The sequence below is a fragment of the Pocillopora verrucosa genome, chromosome 13 (genome assembly GCF_036669915.1).
Source record: "Pocillopora verrucosa isolate sample1 chromosome 13, ASM3666991v2, whole genome shotgun sequence".
NCBI lineage: Eukaryota > Metazoa > Cnidaria > Anthozoa > Scleractinia > Pocilloporidae > Pocillopora > Pocillopora verrucosa.
The window spans coordinates 17487415-17507865 of record NC_089324.1 but is presented as its reverse complement, the minus strand read 5'-3'; the positions used below and the strand labels follow the sequence as shown (position 1 = coordinate 17507865).

General features: G+C 37.1%; 2 protein-coding genes across 3 annotated transcripts; both read left to right on the top strand.

The window, feature by feature from the left end:
* The first annotated feature begins 5163 nt into the window (after window positions 1-5163).
* On the top strand, window positions 5164-13397 carry LOC131797472 (death-associated protein kinase 2). 2 transcript variants are annotated; one of them, XM_059115096.2, is made up of 9 exons: window positions 5164-5503; window positions 7273-7473; window positions 7665-7803; window positions 7949-8069; window positions 8423-8498; window positions 9211-9381; window positions 9494-9539; window positions 11102-11182; window positions 12457-13397. In XM_059115096.2, exons 1-9 carry the CDS (start codon window positions 5445-5447, stop codon window positions 12562-12564), a joined length of 1002 nt encoding a protein of 333 aa, XP_058971079.2. In that variant the 5' UTR covers window positions 5164-5444; the 3' UTR covers window positions 12565-13397. The 2 variants fall into 2 exon arrangements, with proteins under 2 accessions (XP_058971079.2, XP_058971080.2); XM_059115097.2 differs by lacking the exon at window positions 5164-5503 and adding an exon at window positions 5549-5629.
* Window positions 13398-13736: 339 nt separating this feature from the next.
* LOC131797422 (phosphatidylinositol N-acetylglucosaminyltransferase subunit A-like) lies at window positions 13737-19869 on the top strand. Its single transcript, XM_059115039.2, has 14 exons — window positions 13737-13791; window positions 13875-13965; window positions 14396-14461; window positions 14717-14839; window positions 15189-15364; window positions 15794-15909; window positions 16267-16374; window positions 16692-16798; window positions 16926-17008; window positions 17226-17311; window positions 18432-18559; window positions 18974-19029; window positions 19230-19329; window positions 19635-19869. Exons 1-14 carry the CDS (start codon window positions 13754-13756, stop codon window positions 19764-19766), a joined length of 1410 nt encoding a protein of 469 aa, XP_058971022.2. The 5' UTR covers window positions 13737-13753; the 3' UTR covers window positions 19767-19869.
* The last annotated feature ends 582 nt before the right edge of the window (window positions 19870-20451 follow it).

Below are 20451 nucleotides of genomic sequence, written 5' to 3'. Positions count from 1 at the left end.
AAGAGCTGTAACTTTGGACACCTCCACACAATTTACCCAACAGAGCTAATCACACTCTTTCTAACGCGCACTAAAATTATTCACGGTAATTCCTCTCTTTTCCTGGGGATAGAAACCTATGAATATTTAAACAATAGCAATTCGTTAATGAGCCTTTATGGCATATTGGAGAACCCCTAAGCAAAACTCGAACTTCCAAACTCATTAACAAAACTCTATTGTTTTAATATTCAGAGGAGAATTTCTGTTGCCCACAGAAGAGCTGTAACTGTTGACACTTGCACAAATACATCAGCTAATCACGCTCTTTCTAACGCATTAGAAACTATTCCGGATTCCTCTTTTTCACGGAGATGCAAAACCATGAATATTGAACAATAGAAATTCGTTTAATGACCTTTATGGCAATTATGGGAAGAACCCCTAGCAAAACCGACCTCCCAGACTCATTAACAAAAATTCTATTGTTTTAATATTCAGACGGAAGAATTGTCTCTCCACAGAATAGCTGTAAGTTTGGACACTTGGCACACAATAGCACGCTAATCACGCTCTTTCTAACAGCATTAGAGAACCTATTCCGTAATTCCTTCTTTTTCACGGGATACAAAGCCATGAAATTTGAAACAATAGAAATTCGTTAATGAGCTTTATGGCAATATTGAAAAACCATGGAAGAACCCCTAGCAAAACCGACCTCCCAAACTCATTAACAAAATTCTATTGTTTTAATATTCAGAGGAGAATTTCTTCGCCCACAGAAGAGCTGTAACTTTGACACTTACACACAATATACAACTAATTAAGCTCCTTCTAACGCGCTATAAATTATTCCAGAATTCCTCTTTTTCACGGGGATACAAAGCCATGAATACTGAAACAAAAGATATTCGTTAATGAGCTTTATAGCCATATGGAAGAACCCCCAGCAGAAACGACCTCCCAAACTCGTTAACAAAATTCTATTGTTTTAATATTCAGAGGAGAATTTCTTCACCCACAGAAGAGCTGTAACTTTGACACTTACACACAATACACAGCTCATCGCGATCTTCCTAACGCGTTAGAAATTATTCCGGAATTCCTCTTTTTCACGGAGATACAAAGCCATGAATATTGAAACAATAGAAATTCGTTAATAAGCCTGATGGTAATATTGAAAAACCCCTAGCAAAACTGTGCTCTCCAACTCATTAACAAAATTCTATTGTTTTAATATTCAGAGGAGAATTTCTTCGCCTATAGAAGAGCTGTAATTTTGATACTTACACACAATACACGGTTAATCACGCTCTTTCAAACGCGCTGTAAATTTTTCCGGAATTCCTCTTTTTCACGGAGATACAAAGCCATGAATATTGAAACAATAGAAATTCGTTAATGAGCTTAATGGCAATATTGAAAAACCCCTAGCAAAACCGGCCTTCCAAACTCATTAACAAAATTATATTGTTTTAATATTCAGAGGAGAATTTCTTCGCCCACAGAAGAGCTGTAACTTTGATACTTACACACAATACACAGTTAATCACGCTCTTTCTGACGCGCTGTAAATTATTCCTGAATTCCTCTTTTTCACGGAGATACAAAGCCATGAATATTGAAACAATAGAAATTCGTTAATGAGCTTAATGGCAATATTGAAAAACCCCTAGCAAAACTGTGCTCTCCAACTCATTAACAAAATTCTATTGTTTTAATATTCAGAGGAGAATTTCTTCGCCCACAGAAGAGCTGTAACTTTGATACTTACACACAATACACAGTTAATCACGCTCTTTCTAACGCGCTGTAAATTATTCCGGAATTCCTCTTTTTCACGGAGATACAAAGCCATGAATATTGAAACAATAAAAATTCGTTAATGAGCTTTATGGCAATATTGAAAAACCCCTAGCAAAACTGTGCTCTCCAACTCATTAACAAAATTCTATTGTTTTAATATTCAGAGGAGAATTTCTTCGCCTATAGAAGAGCTGTAATTTTGATACTTACACACAATACACGGTTAATCACGCTCTTTCTAACGCGCTGTAAATTATTCCGGAATTCCTCTTTTTCACGGAGATACAAAGCCATGAATATTGAAACAATAGAAATTCGTTAATGAGCTTAATGGCAATATTGAAAAACCCCTAGCAAAACCGGCCTTCCAAACTCATTAACAAAATTCTATTGTTTTAATATTCAGAGGAGAATTTCTTCGCCCACAGAAGAGCTGTAACTTTGACACTTGCACACAATACACACCTAATCACGCTCTTTCTAACGCATTAGAAACTATTCCGGAATTCCTCTTTTTCACGTAGATCCAAAACTATGAATATTGAAACAATAAAAATTCGTTAATGAGCTTAATGGCAATATGGAAGAACCCCTAGCAAAACCGACCTCCTAAACTCATTAACAAAATTCTATTGTTTTAATATTCAGAGGAGAATTTCTTCGCCCACAGAAGAGCTGTAACTTTGACACTTACACACAATATACAACTAATTAAGCTCCTTCTAACGCGCTATAAATTATTCCAGAATTCCTCTTTTTCACGGGGATACAAAGCCATGAATACTGAAACAATAGATATTCGTTAATGAGCTTTATCGCCATATGGAAGAACCCCCAGCAAAAACGACCTCCCAAACTCGTTAACAAAATTCTATTGTTTTAATATTCAGAGGAGAATTTCTTCACCCACAGAAGAGCTGTAACTTTGACACTTACACACAGTACACAGCTCATCGCGATCTTCCTAACGCGTTAGAAATTATTCCGGAATTCCTCTTTTTCACGGAGATACAAAGCCATGAATATTGAAACAATAGAAATTCGTTAATGAGCCTTATGGTAATATTGAAAAACCCCTAGCAAAACTGTGCTCTCCAACTCATTAACAAAATTCTATTGTTTTAATATTCAGAGGAGAATTGCTTCGCCTACAGAAGAGCTGTAATTTTGATACTTACACACAATACACGGTTAATCACGCTCTTTCTAACGCGCTGTAAATTATTCCGGAATTCCTCTTTTTCACGGAGTTACAAAGCCATGAATATTGAAACAATAAAAATTTGTTAATGAGCCTTATGGCAATATTGAAAAACCCCTAGCAAAACTGTGCTCTCCAACTCATTAACAAAATTCTATTGTTTTAATATTCAGAGGAGAATTTCTTCGCCCACAGAAGAGCTGTAACTTTGATACTTACACACAATACACAGTTAATCACGCTCTTTCTAACGCGCTGTAAATTATTCCGGAATTCCTCTTTTTCACGGAGATACAAAGCCATGAATATTGAAACAATAAAAATTCGTTAATGAGCTTTATGGCAATATTGAAAAACCCCTAGCAAAACTGTGCTCTCCAACTCATTAACAAAATTCTATTGTTTTAATATTCAGAGGAGAATTTCTTCGCCCACAGAAGAGCTGTAACTTTGACACTTACACACAATACACAGTTCATCACGATCTTCCTAACGCATTAGAAATTTTTTCGGAATTCCTCTTTTTCACGGAGATACAAGGCCATGAATATTGAAACAATAAAAATTCCTTAATGAGCCTTATGGCAATATTGAAAAACCCCTAGCAAAACTGTGTTCTCCAACTCATTAACAAAATTCTTTTGTTTAAATATTCAGAGGAGAATTTCTTCGCCCACAGAAGAGCTGTAACTTTGACACTTGCACACAATACACAGCTAATCACGCTCTTTCTGACGCATTAGAAATTATTTCGGAATTCCTCTTTTTCACGGAGATACAAAGCCATGAATATTGAAACAATAGAAATTCGTTAATGAGCTTAATGGCAATATTGAAAAACCCCTAGCAAAACTGTGTTCTCCAACTCATTCTATTGTTTAAATATTCAGAGGAGAATTTCTATGCGCGAAGAAGAGCTGTAACTTTGACACTTGCACACGATACCCAACTCATCATGCTCTTATTAACGCGCTGTCAATTATCCCGGAATTCCTCTTTTTCACGGGGATAGGAAGCCATGATTATTGAAACAATAGAAATTTGTTAATGAGCTTTTGGCAACTTGGAAGAAACCCTAGGAAAACTCATAAACAAAATTCTATTGTTTATATATTCAGAGGAGAATTTCTTTGCTGTAACTTTGACACTTGTATACAATACGCAGCTAATCACGCTCTTTTTATCGAGCTATAAATTATTCCGGAATTTCTCTTTCTCACGGGGATAGGAACCCACGAATATTGAAACGATGGAAATTCGTCAATGGGCACAATAGGCAACTTACAAGAACCCTAGCCAATCCGAGATTTCAAAACTTTTTAATGAGCTTTCTGGGATCAAGAACTAACAATGGTTTTCCAGTATATTAGCAAAAATGCATTACTTTAATATTTGGCGGGGATTTTCTTGGCCCCCAAAAGAGTTGTATCTTTGGAAACAAGACAGAGTTTATCTTGCTCTTTGACAAAATTTTTTTTATTTATTACAATTTTATTTATTACAATTTAATGGCACATATAACTTACTACTTACTTACATACTTACATTAATAGATAATAATACAAAAGAGTAAAAGGAAAGGTGCCATAAGGATGGTCCGCAAAAGAGATAAATCCCCATGCACGGCAGACCACCTTTAACAAAAAAAAAACAAATCCAAACTAAAATCAATCAAATCTTGCAGTCAAGTAATCCCTTACACCCCTTTTAAAACAATTCCTAATTCTTTCGGTGAGATTAACACCTTGATATTCTTTTGATATTGAACACCACTGAACATTTTTAGTTTCCTTCTCATTTCTCCAGGTGAGTGAGCTGCTGAGCTGATTTCACGAGGGAACAGTTTTCTCCTACGTAAAAAGAGGAAAAAATTTTTTTTAATATAACTACCAATTGTAAGTCTATAGTGTTATAAATATGAAAAAATTAAGTTAGGCATGATACTATATCATGGAGTATGTCGTTATCCGTTAAACGAACTCGGAGATTTTGGTTCCCTTCAGTTTATTCCGAAAACATTTGTTTTAACTGTCGGCAGTAGATGTCACATCGCACCAAAAGAATTAAAATGACGCGAAAACCTCGAGAAATGCGAATAGGACACAAGGAGCCATGCCGACTTAAATACGGATAATAAGCTCCCTTTTTTAATAATTAGAGGATGCGGTTAGTTTAGTTGAAAAATCACGAAGGATAAAAGCGTTTCAATCGAAAAAGGTGTCAGAAAGTATTTGAAATGGCAGTTGCATGTCATTCACACACCAGATAGGTCCGGAAGTTAACTTATGATCAACACCAGTTCATCAATGTTGGAAATGTTATGATGCATTAACTTTCAATAGGTCAAGAACGAGAATTAAATGTCTCTCGTCACTCAAAAGTGGTCGGGTCGTTTGAACATAAATTGGTTTCCCTGTTAATAGATGCACCCTGTTGTTGTGACTGGAGCTGGATAATCATGGAGTTGAAAAAAGAAAATCCAGATAAATATTACAACTTAAATGAGGAAATTGGAAGGTAGAATATTTTACTTTAGTCACGGAAGATAACCAAGTCAGAGGCTGTAGGTAACCGAGCGGATACAAATAACCAGGGAATGTGATAAGTTGTTTGTGAAAGACGACCTTTTTTCGCGCGCAATACGTTAGTAGCAGAGTTGAATTTGTAAGTTTTATAGTTTAAACATAGAAAGCTTCTTCTAAAGGTTTCACCGCATACATCTGAGGAGCAGATTAAGCAGTGTCTTTCTTGAAGCTGACTGTGTCGTGGAACATGTACCTGCACATCGATCAGAACGTTGACTCAAATAATCTAGACAGCAGTGAGGTACATCTCACTAAAGATATTTCATGCTGCGTGGTTATCGTTGAATTTGGGCTGATTTCCCGCTTTTTGTCGAATTAACGATTTCTTTTACAGTCTAATTTGGCTTACCTTTACTATTGAACTTAATGAGAAGAACGTAACGTACTATCTTCTCAAAATTTTTCCTAATCTTTCTGTCAATTTTAGTGTTTATGTCGTTAGTAGAGCGAGTATAAATTTTTACATTTTACTACAGAAAGAGAGCATTTCGCAATTAATCAGAGATACCTTTCGAAATTTTTCCTTCGTTATCCTGCTCATTGTTTATTCTATCATTCAGAGCTAAAAAGGTATTTTTCTGACCCCATGCAAAGGTCATGATAATGGTATTATTCTTAAAATTCTATTCATTTGTTTCCTAAACTGGAAACACTTAACGAGTTTAAATGACGAGTGAAGGGAAGTGTTTGACATCCTAAAACAAGTGATGTTGTTAGTCTCTTAAAACTCACCTGTGACTCTTCACGAACGGCAAACTGCTTTATACATCTGCTCTCTGCCTAAGTTAAAATTTTAAGAGTGCTTTGAAATTCAGGTCTCAATCCAGCCTCATCAGGGTGGAAAGAATCAGAAAAAATGTCAGATTTCCGACGAGAACTTTTATTTATAGTAACGTGAACTGAAATTTGTCGTTGATTTCGGGAAATATAAAAGGAATAGTTTTCATTCTTTACGCACAGAGCGTAGTCAATAATTCACTCAATGGGTCCAGTTAAATTCCCCGCATGCTACAGGGGTAATTTTTGTGTCCGACAAAAAATTGATTTGAAGAGAAAATTTTTTGTCACTGTTTTCCGATCTTCTATTAAAAACTGTAGGATTCTCGACTCTTCCTGACCAATCACTTATGAGTACAAACATGATTATGCGCAAATAGCTACCTACAAATACCGATATCGCTCACACTTACTAGGCAAAAGAGTTATGTTAGGTACAATCAATATTCAGATGCGAATTTTTTTTTTCAAAGCACTCGGGTATTCAGTATTCAAAAACTGGTCTCTCATTCCAGTAACTCGCCTGTTTCTTTGTATGGAGTGGTCTTCTCAAGAACTTACACGTGAACTCAAAGTATATCGTTTGTTACTCAAAGTTGATGTTGAAAATTATTCAAGGTATCACTTTTTTTTTTACAAAACAGCTGCCGGAGCAAAAAGGCTTTTAACCCGATACTTCGGTTAGGAGGGGGAAATTGAGCATATCGACAATACAGTGCAGGCAATTTGCGCACCGCGTTATCTAAAACATTTAATCATTGACAAAATGGGCATGAAAAGTGTTTGCGTCGTGACAGGTACAGTTATGTCTTTTGAACATTGAGTCGTAGCCGCGGAGATTAAAGAAGGCATGGTATTCCACACTGTATCTTTGCTATGTTTCTGTGCGGAATCAGTTAACTTTTTTCTTCTATCCATTGCCAGAGGTAAATACGCCGTTGTCAAAAATTGCTCAGACAATAAAACGAGGAAACAATTAGTTGCCAAGCTGATCAAGTACGAGGCTGATACCGAGAAGAACACAAAGCAAGAATTCGAGATAATGGCAACCCTTAAACACGATAAGCTCCTGACGGCTCGAGATGGATTCATCGTCCAAAAATATGTGGTTATCGTAATGGATAGGTGGGTACCATTTATCAACCACATAATAATCATAACACCACTGTCTAAGTCAAATTTGTGGCATAAATCACGTGGGCCACTATAAGAATAACTGCGTGTTTCGAAAGCCTTCCCTCCGTCATTATCTCCCCCTGGGGAGCGTTTCAGATTAACTTTGACAGAGATCAAATGCGTTCCTTTTTCGTTCATAGGGTTGAAGGAAAAGAAGTACTCGAATTCCTGGCAGAAAAAACCACTGCAAGTGAAGAGGATGCATCCCTTGTCATTGCTCAGCTTGTTGATGCTCTTACTTATCTGCACAAGAAGAATATTGTTCATCTGGATATCAGGGTGAGAATGAAGACAAGAAAACAATTTTTGTAACGACCTCACACATCGGAGCAAAGAAGAAACCTCGTTTTGCTCAATTACATGTCCATCTGATATTATTAATCCTATTGACGCATTTGCTTTAATTTTATTTCAAATGAAACAGCCGGCAAACCTTTTTGTGTCCAGAGACTTTAAACTGACTCTAATCGATTACGGGAACGCCAGGCGGATCCAATCTCCCGATGGCCAATTTGTTGACGCGGTTGGAGTCACTGAGTTCACAGGTGGGAAATAATTTTGTGATATTGTACGATTCTCGATATTAAGAGAATAAATCGTGGGAAGAATTAGAAGTGAACTTTCGATTACCAGAAATGGTAAGGTTGAACCTTAAGTGAAATAGAGACTTTTACCACAGCCACATTGTCGACCTTTTTCTCATGTTTTCATCTTTCCTATCACAAATCAAGAATTTCTCTAGATCACTTTTTCTTCAACGATATAATTTTTCATTCATTCTGTCGCTGACCTTCAACCTTAAAACCCTCCAGTTCCTTCGGGAAAAACATTCATGAATGCAAGAAACTCTTCAACATGAATTTTGTTGCATTGTTGGTCTCTGATATTTTGATTTTAGCTCCAGAGGTACTCAACTTTGAGATGACCCATTGGGGAGCAGACATGTGGAGTGTGGGAGTACTCCTGTACATATTGTAAGTCTTCTTAAAAAGTAAAAACAAAACCAACAAGAAATCACAAACGGTGAGATGCTTTGGTTTACTGACTGACCGATCAATCGATTGCCGCAATGATTCGAATTTAGCGCCCTCCTTCCGATAAGCGCCCCTTCTCTAATAAGTGTCCCTACTGAGTAAGCACCCTCATTCCAATAAACGCCACTATTCTGTTTCAGTAATAGCACTGTTAAAGTACATGTACATTGAGATCAACCGTGCTTCAATTTCTTTTAATTGCTCACTTATAAGCAGCATGAAAAAAACAGTGGTCTTCGTCTCAGTCTGTCGACTATTATGTTCCGGTGAGTGCACAATTCCTTCAAACGAAATATCCCGTCTTAAAATTTTGTGGCCATTGCTTGTCTAGTCGTTCTAGCAAGGAAGGATCCAAGGACAACAAGTCCGTTTTCCAGTCTTTTTTATCCTTTTCAAATAAACATCAAAGCTTTGTTTCATATCCTGCTGTTTCTCAAAAAAGAAACAAGCGCCCTGTCCCTAATAAGTTCAGTGAGCGCCCTGTTACGAATAAGCGCTTTCCCCTGAAGTTCCAAAAGTAAATACGCGCCCCGGGCCGCGCTAAATCGAATCATTACGGTAATCGGTTAATTAACTGTTGGATGAACTGGGTGATTTCTTGATTAATTGTTTAATTTAGTTAACTAGCCGATTGAATGATTTATCTTTACAGGTTAAGTGCTACCCTACCCTTCACCATAGAGGACAGTGACGACCAAAATGCTGACGACAAAGTTGCTGCAAAAGTCAAATCAGTTTCATATGAAATGCCAGTCAGCTTGTTTCGCAACGCCACACAAGAAGCCGAAAATTTGATCAAGAAACTTCTTATTAGACAGCCTGAGTAAGTATCGCATTCTTAGTTTGAAACAGTCGTCAGTAAACCAATAGATCGGATGTTAAATGACTGAATGAGCCGTGAACATATATTTCATCAGAGTTTTGTCTTATTTTAGGAGACGACCGACAGCTTCATCCTGCTTAGATGATCCCTGGCTCTCGGTAAGACTCTAACATGATGTTCAACTGGTACACTTGTGGTTCACGCGAAAAAGAAACTCTGATGGAAAATGAAGAAGCTTAAAAAGTTAATCAAAAAAATTGAGCACACCGCTTTTCAGCACCATTCGCTCTCTCCTTGTTTAGCAAGAGAACCTCCGCATCGCCAGCATCTATAAAATAACAGCTAACTTCACCGTTAATAATGGTAATACAAACGAGTGGAGTCCAATTCGGTCTGTAACCATAGGAGTGATTAGAGTGATTTAGCACGAAACGAAACGACAGCGACGCAAATCATAGAAAAAAATTATTATTTAGAGGGCTTCAAAATTTGATACTTTTAGATGAATAAGCAGACTCGAGACTTAACTGGAATGAAATAATTTCAAAGTTTAATCGCCCATGTGGATTCATATTTACAAATTACTTGCCGTATCTATAACTATCCTCTGTTTGCGCTTGTTATACAACTCTCAAAGAATATAATTTCTTGGTCTATGAAACCAAAAATTCAAAGGTGATGGTGATCTTAAAAGAACCGAAGTTAGGATATTCAAGGACAAATATAAAGTTGACGACTCGATGCAATGACTGCTAAGTCACTTCTGAGACACAACAGGATGACGTTCACGACCCAGTTTCTCACCGTATTTTTGCTGCGCGCGCCGTTGTCAACAAAATCGGACGACCGCGAAGCGGGAGTCCAATTTGTTAATCACTCGTATGATTACAGATAGAATTGGACAACACGAAGTCTTGTTACCAATTAATCAAGACTATGACAAAATTTGGGAAAGAAACTGGACATCGGTTGTACGTTTTCATATATAAAAAAAGTAGCAGTTAATTCTCGAAATGCAAGACAACAGCGCGCGTACATGACGCGTTCTGTCCACTTACACAGGCATCACGAGTTAACTGTCCTATTATCATTATCAATTATAAGCATGACGCGTACACTGTCCTATTAGTGCTCAAATCGAGCTGGTGATAACAAATCACGTTCGAGAATTTTGTTATAGTTTTGATTAATAAATGTAATGGGACCGAGTGGAGTCCAATTCGGTCAGTAATCATACGATTGATTGACAAAATCGGATGACCGCGAAGCGGGAGTCCGACTTGTCAATCGCGAGTATGATTACAGACTGAATTGGACGGCACAAAGTCCTGTTACCAAATAATCATAACTGTTGCAATTTCCGAAAACAAAAATACATTTAGGACAAATATGTGCAGCAGAGACAATATCTGAGTATAAAAATTCTTCAACTTTAGAAATTCCACAACTTTTTTAGGATAAGTGGTTGTTGCTAATGGTTATTGTGATCAATTTTGTGATTGGTGAATTTGACTGAAAGGACTAAGTATTATTGGCCACTCCAACTGTCCGATTACAGGTGTCCGATTACAGCCAACTGTCCGATTACAACTCTACGAAATGATTAGTGAAAAATAAGGCAGCTACTGCGCCAGACACATTTGAGGAAATTGTGCTGATTATGATTAAATTTGAAATAAAAAAATGCACATTGCATTGATGCGCATATTTGTCTTTTCAGCCCATCCTTACTCAGAAAAGGAAATCCTCCGAGATACCAGCTTCCAAATTTAAATTCCTAAATGATCAGCTGAAAGAAGCGGTAAGTGAGTGAAAAACAACCTAAATCAATTAACCTAGTTAATCATTTCTACAATTATGGATTGGAGAAGATGCTGAAATGTTCTGTATTCAAATGTTTATAATTCAAACAAGAATAGCAATTGTCAGTAGGGACGTCTGGATAGCGTTGTGACAGTCAGTAAACAGGACAGTCAGTTACTTATCAGTAAGTGAGTTATTTGATGAAGAGACAGTAAATAAATTGTCAGTCACTCAGTTAGTTAGTCATTCAGTCAGCAATCCACCAATCAGCCAGTCAGTCAGTCATTCAGTCAACCAGTCAGTCAGACAGTCAGTTAGTCAGTCATTCAGTCAGCAGGCCAGTCATTCAGTCAGCAATCCACCAGTCAACCAGTCGGTCAGTCATTCAGCCAGCCAGACAGTTAGTCATTCAGTCAGTCAGACAGCCAGTTAGTCAGTCAGTCAGTCATTCAGTCAATCTTCAGTCGGCAATCCACCAGTCAGCCAAGTCAGTCATTCAGTCAGCCAGTCAGTCATTAAGTCAGTCAGCCAGTCATTCAGTATGCAGTCAGTCAGGCAGTCATTCAGTCAGCCAGACAGTTAGTCATTCAGTCAGCCAGTCATTCAGTCAGTCAGACAGCCAGTTAGTCATTCAGTCAGTCAGTCATTCAATCAGCCAGTCAGTCAGTCAGTCAGTCAACCAGTCAGTTAGGCAGTCAGTTATTCAGCCAGTCAGTCAGCCAGTAAGTCAGTCAGTCATTCAGTCAGCCAGTTGGTCATTCAATCAGCCAGTCAGTCATTCATTCAGCCAGCCAGTCAGTCAGCCAGTCAGTCAGTCAGCCAGTCAGTCAGCCAGTCAGTCAGTCAGTCAATCAGTCAGTCCGTCAGCCAGACAGTCAGTCAATCAGTCAGTCAGTCAGCCAGTCAGTCAGTCGGTCAGTCAGTCAGTCAGTCAGTCAGTCAGTCGGTCAGTCAGTCAGTCAGTCAGTCAGTCAGTCGGTCAGTCAGTCGGTCAGTCAGTCAAACAGTCAGGCAGGCAATCATTCAGTCACTCAGTCAGTTAGCAAGTGAGTCGATTATTCTCATGGTCAGCTAAGGAACCAGCCAGCCAGTCAGTGGTACCTAGTCAGTCAATCAGTTTGTCAGCCAGCCAGTCAGTCAGCGGCACCCGTCAGTCAATCAGTCCGTTAGCCAGTCATTCTGTCAAGCAATCAGTCAATTTATCAGCCAGTCATCAGCGTATACCAGGATACCATGGTTACTAAATGCAGCATTTGGTTTGCATTATTTTAGGAAGAGGACGAACTGATTGTTGCTTCGTGCGTTCTTCGCTCGTTTGACGAAGAAGCTTATGAGTCCCCTGAGGAGGAAGAGGAGGAGGAGGAGAAGGAGGAAGAGTAGAACAAAAAAACTTCCTCAAAACCAGTGTACAAAGATGCCGTAACTCTTAAGAGAAAACCAAAATATAGGAGATAGCAAGATTTGGTCAAAAGGAAATGAGACCTAAGTGAGACTGTCGTTTTTCTTAACGAGCTGGTTCTCGAAGAAAGAGCGCTTTATAGAAGAAAGAAAGAGATACGAGAATAACATACAAATCTCAGAAACATTTTTGTATTTCTTAGTGGATTGGGAATAAAGTTTCTTTGACCACTCCCGATAGTGGAGAGATTTGGACTGTTGATTTAAAACTTGCACGTAGGATAAAGAAAGTGTCACTCTTCTTTTTTATTGATCATTGACGGTTTGATTGTTGATTTTAAATCGTTTGAGGCTACATGTACGTTAACTTTAAAACAAACTTCAACTTGATGCATAATTATTATTGATGAGCCCCAGTGGAGCGGAATATGATTGCATTCTGGTGTATGTCAGTTAAAAGTCGTGCGAACCTCGTTAACAATCGCTGACCAAGATGAATGCTGACACAGGCGCGCCATTGGGTTACTGACCGTCTTAGCGTTTTCTTGAATAACCTAGATATGCTTTCGTATCAAATGGCTTGTTTTGATGAACCCGACAAATTTTAGCCTCTTTGTGGATACTGTGGACGCTTATTCGCACGTGCTTGAGAAATTCTCGCCATTTGTGATAAGCTCAAATCCATTCAAATAAAAACAAATCTTTGTGTTTTTATACACAGAATGATTAATTAGTTACATATTTCTATTTCTATTTTTAAATTTTAGTCCTATTATCAAAGCAGAATTAGATTAGCGCATTTACACTAAGTTTTTCCAAATAGTTCCCTATTAATTTATAAATCTTTATTGTCACCAACAGGGGATTAAAATGTCCTTCAAATTCTTGCTGACGCGTCTCCAGGTATGAAAGTTATTGGCGACGGTGAGCGTGAAATTGTGCTTTAGAACAGCCTGAATTAACGCGAGCTTACCCCTTAAACTCTAATAATAACTTCGAACTGCTATAGATGATACTGTCGCAATATCTTAGAAGAACTTACCTCTAGCTCTGTCCGTACTCGCAAAATTGTCTCATGTGATGGCTAGCTTGCTCTCGATTTGTGTAGCTAGTAAAAGAAAATGAACCGCTCGAGTAACCAGTCAGCGGTTCACTTCAAGAATCAACCAACATGGCTGCCCAGCCTGATCGAGAAAAACACAGCATATGGTGGGGCGATCTTTTCTCATTTACGAAGCTTTTGAACTGATTTCAACAAAATGCAACATTGATTTATTCTGATCTTTTCTTAGCATGGTTTCCGATTTCTTTTACCCAAACATGGGCGGAGTAGAGAGTCACATTTATCAGCTGGCTCAGTATCTCATTAAGCGAGGACATAAGGTAATCTAACATTCATCGTGTTTTGTTTTCTGCAAAATGCCATAAGAAGAGAGATGAAAACAACCATTCGAAATAGCCCTCAAAAGGTTAGATTTACAGACTGAATATAATCTCACCCGAACTGTCATTTCGTTTCAATCGTTATCGCATTACAATCATGGTTAGGGGGATTCCCCATTGACAGTTTCTGTCGCCTAGTCTGTTAGCATTAAACTTTATCCCTTCAGCACAAGTGAGTTCAAAGAATAATTTTGTTTACTGATTATATCTGTAATGAAATCAGACATATTTAAGCCCTTCAGAGCCCTAATTTTACACTGACATACAAGTTACACTGATATACAAGTGTAAAAAGAATAGAGAAAAATGTCAATGACAACTACCATCAGAGTTGACAGGTCATGTTAGAATTTAATAACTTTCATGTCAGGTCGTGATTGTAACACATGCCTATGGCGAGCGAAGTGGAATACGTTATTTAACAAACTACCTCAAGGTATGCAATGGTTCCTTTGTCGCCTTTGTCATATTTTCTGTGAAATAGAAACTTTTGCAGTATGATTGTTCTAAATCTTTACTTTGTGATGTTGCTGTTTTAAGTTTTAATGCCACACTAAGTCATCCAGATGAAGTGTGCAAAATTCCAATCGATAAAGACATGCAAGCCAATCAAGTGACAGCATTAGAATCAAAACATTGCACAATCTTGAAATAATGAACACAGCGTTTATGTTTTACTGTCTTCTTACAGGTCTATTATTTACCTTTTGGTCCATTTCACAATCAGTGTGTACTGCCAACTCTGTACACAACAATTCCATTGATGAGATGTGTGTTTCTGCGAGAGAAGATAACTATAGTTCATGGACATTCTGTAAGGCATTGCTTTTAGTATCATTATTTATATTTTATTAGTGTTTTTATCATTGTAGTTATCCTTCAAGTATTGGTTCTTCTGGCAAGATTTTATATCAAAGTAAAATATAAGTTATGCAGCTAAAAATTGGAATCTTTTTTTTTTGTAAACTTTATTGCAAGCTAGCAACAGGTTTAGAATGGTGGGTGGGGGAGACAGATTAGTAGGGCAAAAAAATTCAGATATTTTCTTTTCTCAATTTCCTTTGGTCAGTTCCATTTTCTTCATTCTTTTTCTGCATCACTTGCCTGTCTGTAGTTAATCAAAGATCAGTATGAATATATTTTCTGTGTCTTTTCTTTCCTAGGCCTTTTCTACTCTTTGTCATGATGCTCTTCTTCATGCTCGCACCATGGGACTTCGTACATTATTCACTGACCATTCTCTGTTTGGTTTTGCGGATGCTAGTTCTATCATAACCAATAAGTTTTTACAGTTTTCCTTGGCAGACATTGATCATGTGATCTGTGTTTCACATACAAGGTTTGTAGTAACCTCAATTTTTATAACACTAGCATCTCATTTATTTCATGATGAATGTTCTTTGACTTCAAAACATTTATGTTAAACTAAAGTAAGCATATGGTGGAGCATATGCCATTAGCTACCCACAAGGTCAGATCTTAATATAGTTGTCATATAACTATATGAATAAATAAAAGGTCGGTATAAACTAGGAAGTTATCATGATGAAAAATTGTCCACCTGAATGAAATGTAGTCAGGCTACTTCAGATAGTGATCATAATTGGATCATATATTTGTAATAATAAAGCAGAATTAATCTCCTAGGAGATTCTTGTCAGTTTGTTCTACCTGGTGTGTTATTTTTACTATCTGAATATTTAATTTTAATTTATTCTACCTCACATCAATTGGTCTTTGTTTACCTTGATGTTGTTTACTTTGCTAGTAAGGAGAACACTGTGTTGCGAGCATCAATGAAGCCTGACATGGTATCAGTGATTCCTAATGCTGTAGATGCCAATGTATTTACACCTGATGTTTCAAAGAAAATTCCAGGAAAAAGTGAGCTGTTGAAATATTGAAGTAATTTTTTTTTCATAAATGATTGCATGAGTGAACATTTAATCTGAGATGATAGGTAGCCAATGAGGCATGTTGTATTTGTGTGTGTCAGCTGTGACTATCTGATATTGAACAAGTATGTGTTGAATTTAACTGAGTAATTGAAAACACGGAAACTAATATCTCAAAATCTTCCACTAACAAACACTGCAAAAAAGAACTGTAAATGGAGACTAAGCTCAGATATCTTGTTTCATAAACCAAGCAAACCTCAGGATTTTCATGCTAGTTTTATATGTACACTTAGTCATATATTTGTGATATTGTGGTGAATTAACATTTTGAGTTTTTTATTAGTCACCATTGTGGTAGTAAGTCGGTTGGTGTATAGAAAGGGTATGGATTTGTTGGCTGGAATACTCCCCATCATGTGCGCCAATCATTTAGATGTCCAGTTTATTATTGGTAAGTCCACGCAGGAGAAGACACTTTTAAAGCTATTTACCAGCTTAAGTTGTCTTGAAGATCTTTGTGAAATTGTGTGTCATTATTAGCACCAGAGATCAATGGAAATCGTCAATCCTTTAACTCTCAAGATCTGATTGTTGATTCTACCCCCTCACCACTATGCATTTCCTTGTAAATTAGTTAGAGAATTTGGTGTTAGATCAAGATAACAACTTGTATCTGTTAAGTCTGAGTATTAAAGGGTTAAAAGGACTTGAAATCTTGACTGAATAAAATGTTTGTATTATTTAATGAAGTATATTTATTTTGTGTAGGTGGTGATGGCCCAAAAAGAGCTCTCCTAGAGGATGTTTGTGAACAGTGTAAACTCCAAGAAAGAGTCCATTTTTTTGGAAAATTAAAACATGAGAAAGTTAGGGATGTAAGTTTATAACTTTACTTTCTACCATGGAATGTTAAGAATTCTTGGATGAATTACAGATGAAATTTTATGTTTTAATATAGAACATGTTCCTGGGCATTTCAAATTGTTGTTAATTCCTTACTAGGTGCTTACTCAAGGTGACATATTTCTCAATACATCATTAACAGAAGCATTCTGCATTGCTATTGTTGAAGCAGCTAGCTGTGGGTAAGTTTTCATTAAACAACAAATTTTTGTTGCCAGTTTTTGACAGGCATCTTAGGGTATCAAGTTTGTGAATGACATGTTGACTTTGGATTTTGATAGTTTTCAAATTCAAACTCAAGCCCTTATTATTAGGAAAATATCAACACTATTTTGTTGGTAATACTAAGGTTGTAATAAAAGTAGCCATTCCATTGATAGCAATGATTTTTTACACCAGGCTCCAAGTGGTCAGCACCAGAGTGGGTGGGGTCCCTGAGGTACTACCAGATGACATGATAAAACTTGCTGAGCCAAGTGTGAAATGTAAGTTAAATGTCTCTATAAAGTGATTTAATGCATGGAAAAAGCCCTGAGTGACCTCTCTCTGTTAGAGTACTTCTTTCTCCTTCTACACTGTCTTGTATTTCCTCACAAAAATACAAGAAGAATTTGAGTTTTTATTCTGTACTTTACATGTTAACCAAGCGAAGAAACAATTTGTGAAAAAAAGGTCAAAGCATTCTAACATCCTAACATCATTACTTAGTAAGACTTTTTTCGTATAACTTTTTTGCCTCAATAGAGGGCTGTATAGAAGATGACTTAAAACTTCTTTTTATCGATTAAAGGAAAACAGCAATTTTACAGAAATGTTTATGAAGAGATATTTCCACAACATTTTAACGTGGTAAAAATTTCAAACTTGAGAAGCCAGAGTAAATTTTTCTGAAAGTGTTCTGAAAAAAATTGCAGTTGACATGAATGTGACCATATAATTTATTGAGACAGTAGTAAAAGCACAAGTGAGATTTAATACTATACAGTTCAGTCCCCACGAGTGATAACTTAATATTAATGTCTATTAATGTGTAATGCGAGCATTCTGACAGAATTGGACCTGAAAAATTGCGCTACTGTTCCTTCCAGTGAGTGTGAGGCGCTTGCGTGGACGAATTTTTTATTTAACAATGTTCTCAAATTGTTTAGCAGTTGGAAAGACTTCATTCACGAACTATTGACGGTGTGCCTGTTTTGGAAACATTATGTTACAGAAAAGCGTGAGGAAAAATTCAAAGGAGAAATGTGATTCTTATGATTCTTATGATTCTTGTTTCTGTTCCAGAATGCTCTTAGACATGTGAAGTGTGTTCGAAGAAACCCGCGGAACCATCTGTATAAGAAATTATCTAACGAGCGAAGCCTTAGGTTGAAAAAAAGAATTGTTTTCTTAGTGTGGTTTGCAAGGTTTTGAAAGTCATCTCTCATCAACAAGTCATACTGCGGGTTACGCGGTGTTAACCATTTTGCCGCAAAAACAGGAGACCAATTTTATTAGGCAATTTAGACAGTGTTCAGTTGAAAAGCATAACCAATTCTAATAAAACGACCAACAAATTAATACTAATTACACGTAGATTAATAACTTTAACATACCGTATTTCAGCCCTCGTGGCAGCTTTGGAAAGCGCTGTAGAAGCTGCAAGAAACAATACATTTGTAGCGCCAAACGTAGCCCATGAACGAATAAGGACAATGTATACATGGCAGAATGTAGCTCGACGAACAGAAAGAGTAAGTTTGCGCTCTCTTTTGACACATTTTCTTCACTAAATCTTAAATTTGAAAGTTTTCCAATTCCCACGCGCTTTGCGCGGGAAAACTTGAAAAAAGCAGTAATGAGCAGGAGACACGTTATCGCTGTCAGTTACGTCACCTGTCAGTCTCGTTTCCATGGTTTCTCCTTTCATAATTGGAAAATAAGCCTTGAGATTCACCCTCAGGTTCAACGTCACGTAAACTGCGTGACACACAATGACAGGGAAACACATATACAACAGTTGTAGAGGTGTTTTATAGAGAGGAGAAACGAAAGCTTGATATAGCGACGAGGAATTTCACTCGTGCCTTTACTCTTGATGAGGGTTTGTTCATTGGAATCACTTATTGCTGGATAATATGTTTGCATTTTGTTTTTTAATTTGTTAGGTCTATGACTTGGTTAGCACAGTACCTCGTGTTTCATTTGACGAGCGACTCAAAAGGTAACACGTGAAGCAGTTTAACGATTATCAAATCGTTATTTCCAATCGCACGGTTTTCCCAAACTTATATCAAGTTTATGACTTTTTTTATTTATATCCCGGCAAGACTTTTCCTAAGCCTTTGCTATCAAGTACTTTTCTTCTCCTTTTGGATGTTCTTTTCCTTTACTTTAATCTCGATTGTATTTTATCATTATTAGCTTGTACCACTGCGGCCGTGTGGCAGGAAAAATTTTCTGCATTTTAGCAGTAATTGATCTGTTTTTACTGTGGCTTCTCGAATGGTTTTTTCCGAGAAAGGTAGGTGCATATAACAAAGCCGTTTTCCTCAGAGTTGTCTATGCCCTGTTTATTGATCAGACATTTGACTGTCACGTGAAGCCTGTGGTCCCGTCATTTTTATGCTACACACCCCTTCCTCTCCCTCCGCTCTCTCCCCTCCTTTCCCTCTGTGGGTGCTTGATATTTGAATCCTTAATAGTCAAGAGGTTTTGGTTTCCTTTCAAGATAACAGACCCTTTAGCCGAAAAGGTTGTTCGATCATCGCTTGTTGTCTGCTGTTGTATGCTGATTTTTTTTTTTTTTTTTTTTTTTTTTAATTTTAGAATATAGATATGGCACCCTCTTATCAAGAACAGAAAGACAAATGGAATTCCAGAGACGAAATCATAACATCTGGTCAAACAGCGTCAGTGGTCGACAAGAAAAGACAAATCGATTGTTCTCTCGTGAGGTGACATTTGCAAAACGTACGCGATGCGAAATTACAAGGAAGTGTTATGTTAAAGCTTGAGATTAACATTGAGGGGCAAATATAAAATAAATATTTGAAATATTTCATGATCCTCTGTGAGCGAACATTTTGTATAGGTAATCGCAAGAGGCCGAGTAAAATTAGAGTAGTTAATTGCAACATGTATGGAAAAACTACTTAATGCTGATTGGCGAAGACAGAGGGCATTATCTATTAATTTTGGTAATTATTCCGGAAGAAATTACTCGAAATTGAAAACAATGAAAAAAGCTCAACTTTAGAGTGGAACACAAGCTGTGAAAAGAAATTTCATATCTACAAGCAGCCATATATTATTTTTTTTATCACATAAACACAATAGCCCTTTACTGACAAGAAAAGTCAACTTTTTTAATGTATGAAAATAAAAGGATCGACAATCCCCCGAATAAAAGTCGTAAGGTGCGTTAGTGCTAAGGCTCAAGACGAAAAATGCGTTGAAACACCTCAAAAATGAACAATGGACGTAGTTTTCAATATACAAAATTCTCAGTTATTGACTTGGTTTTTACCGACAAAAGAAATAATTCAGGTAAACGACCAAAATCAGCCCGTGGCAAACCTTCCAGTTGTCGATTTTCGTTCCCAGCCGCGAGAAACGCCATTGAATACGAAGCTCTATGTTTTTC

Coding starts and splice junctions, on each gene's coding strand:
- LOC131797422 (XM_059115039.2), top strand. CDS start 13,754: ATGGCTGCCCAGCCTGATCGAGAAAAACACAGCATATG. Junction 14,462..14,716: donor ATTTAACAAACTACCTCAAG/GTATGCAATGGT, acceptor GTCTTCTTACAG/GTCTATTATTTACCTTTTGG. Junction 15,365..15,793: donor ATCTGTGTTTCACATACAAG/GTTTGTAGTAAC, acceptor TTACTTTGCTAG/TAAGGAGAACACTGTGTTGC.
- LOC131797472 (XM_059115096.2), top strand. CDS start 5,445: ATGGAGTTGAAAAAAGAAAATCCAGATAAATATTACAACTTAAATGAG. Junction 5,504..7,272: donor TTAAATGAGGAAATTGGAAG/GTAGAATATTTT, acceptor ATCCATTGCCAG/AGGTAAATACGCCGTTGTCA. Junction 7,474..7,664: donor GTGGTTATCGTAATGGATAG/GTGGGTACCATT, acceptor TTTCGTTCATAG/GGTTGAAGGAAAAGAAGTAC.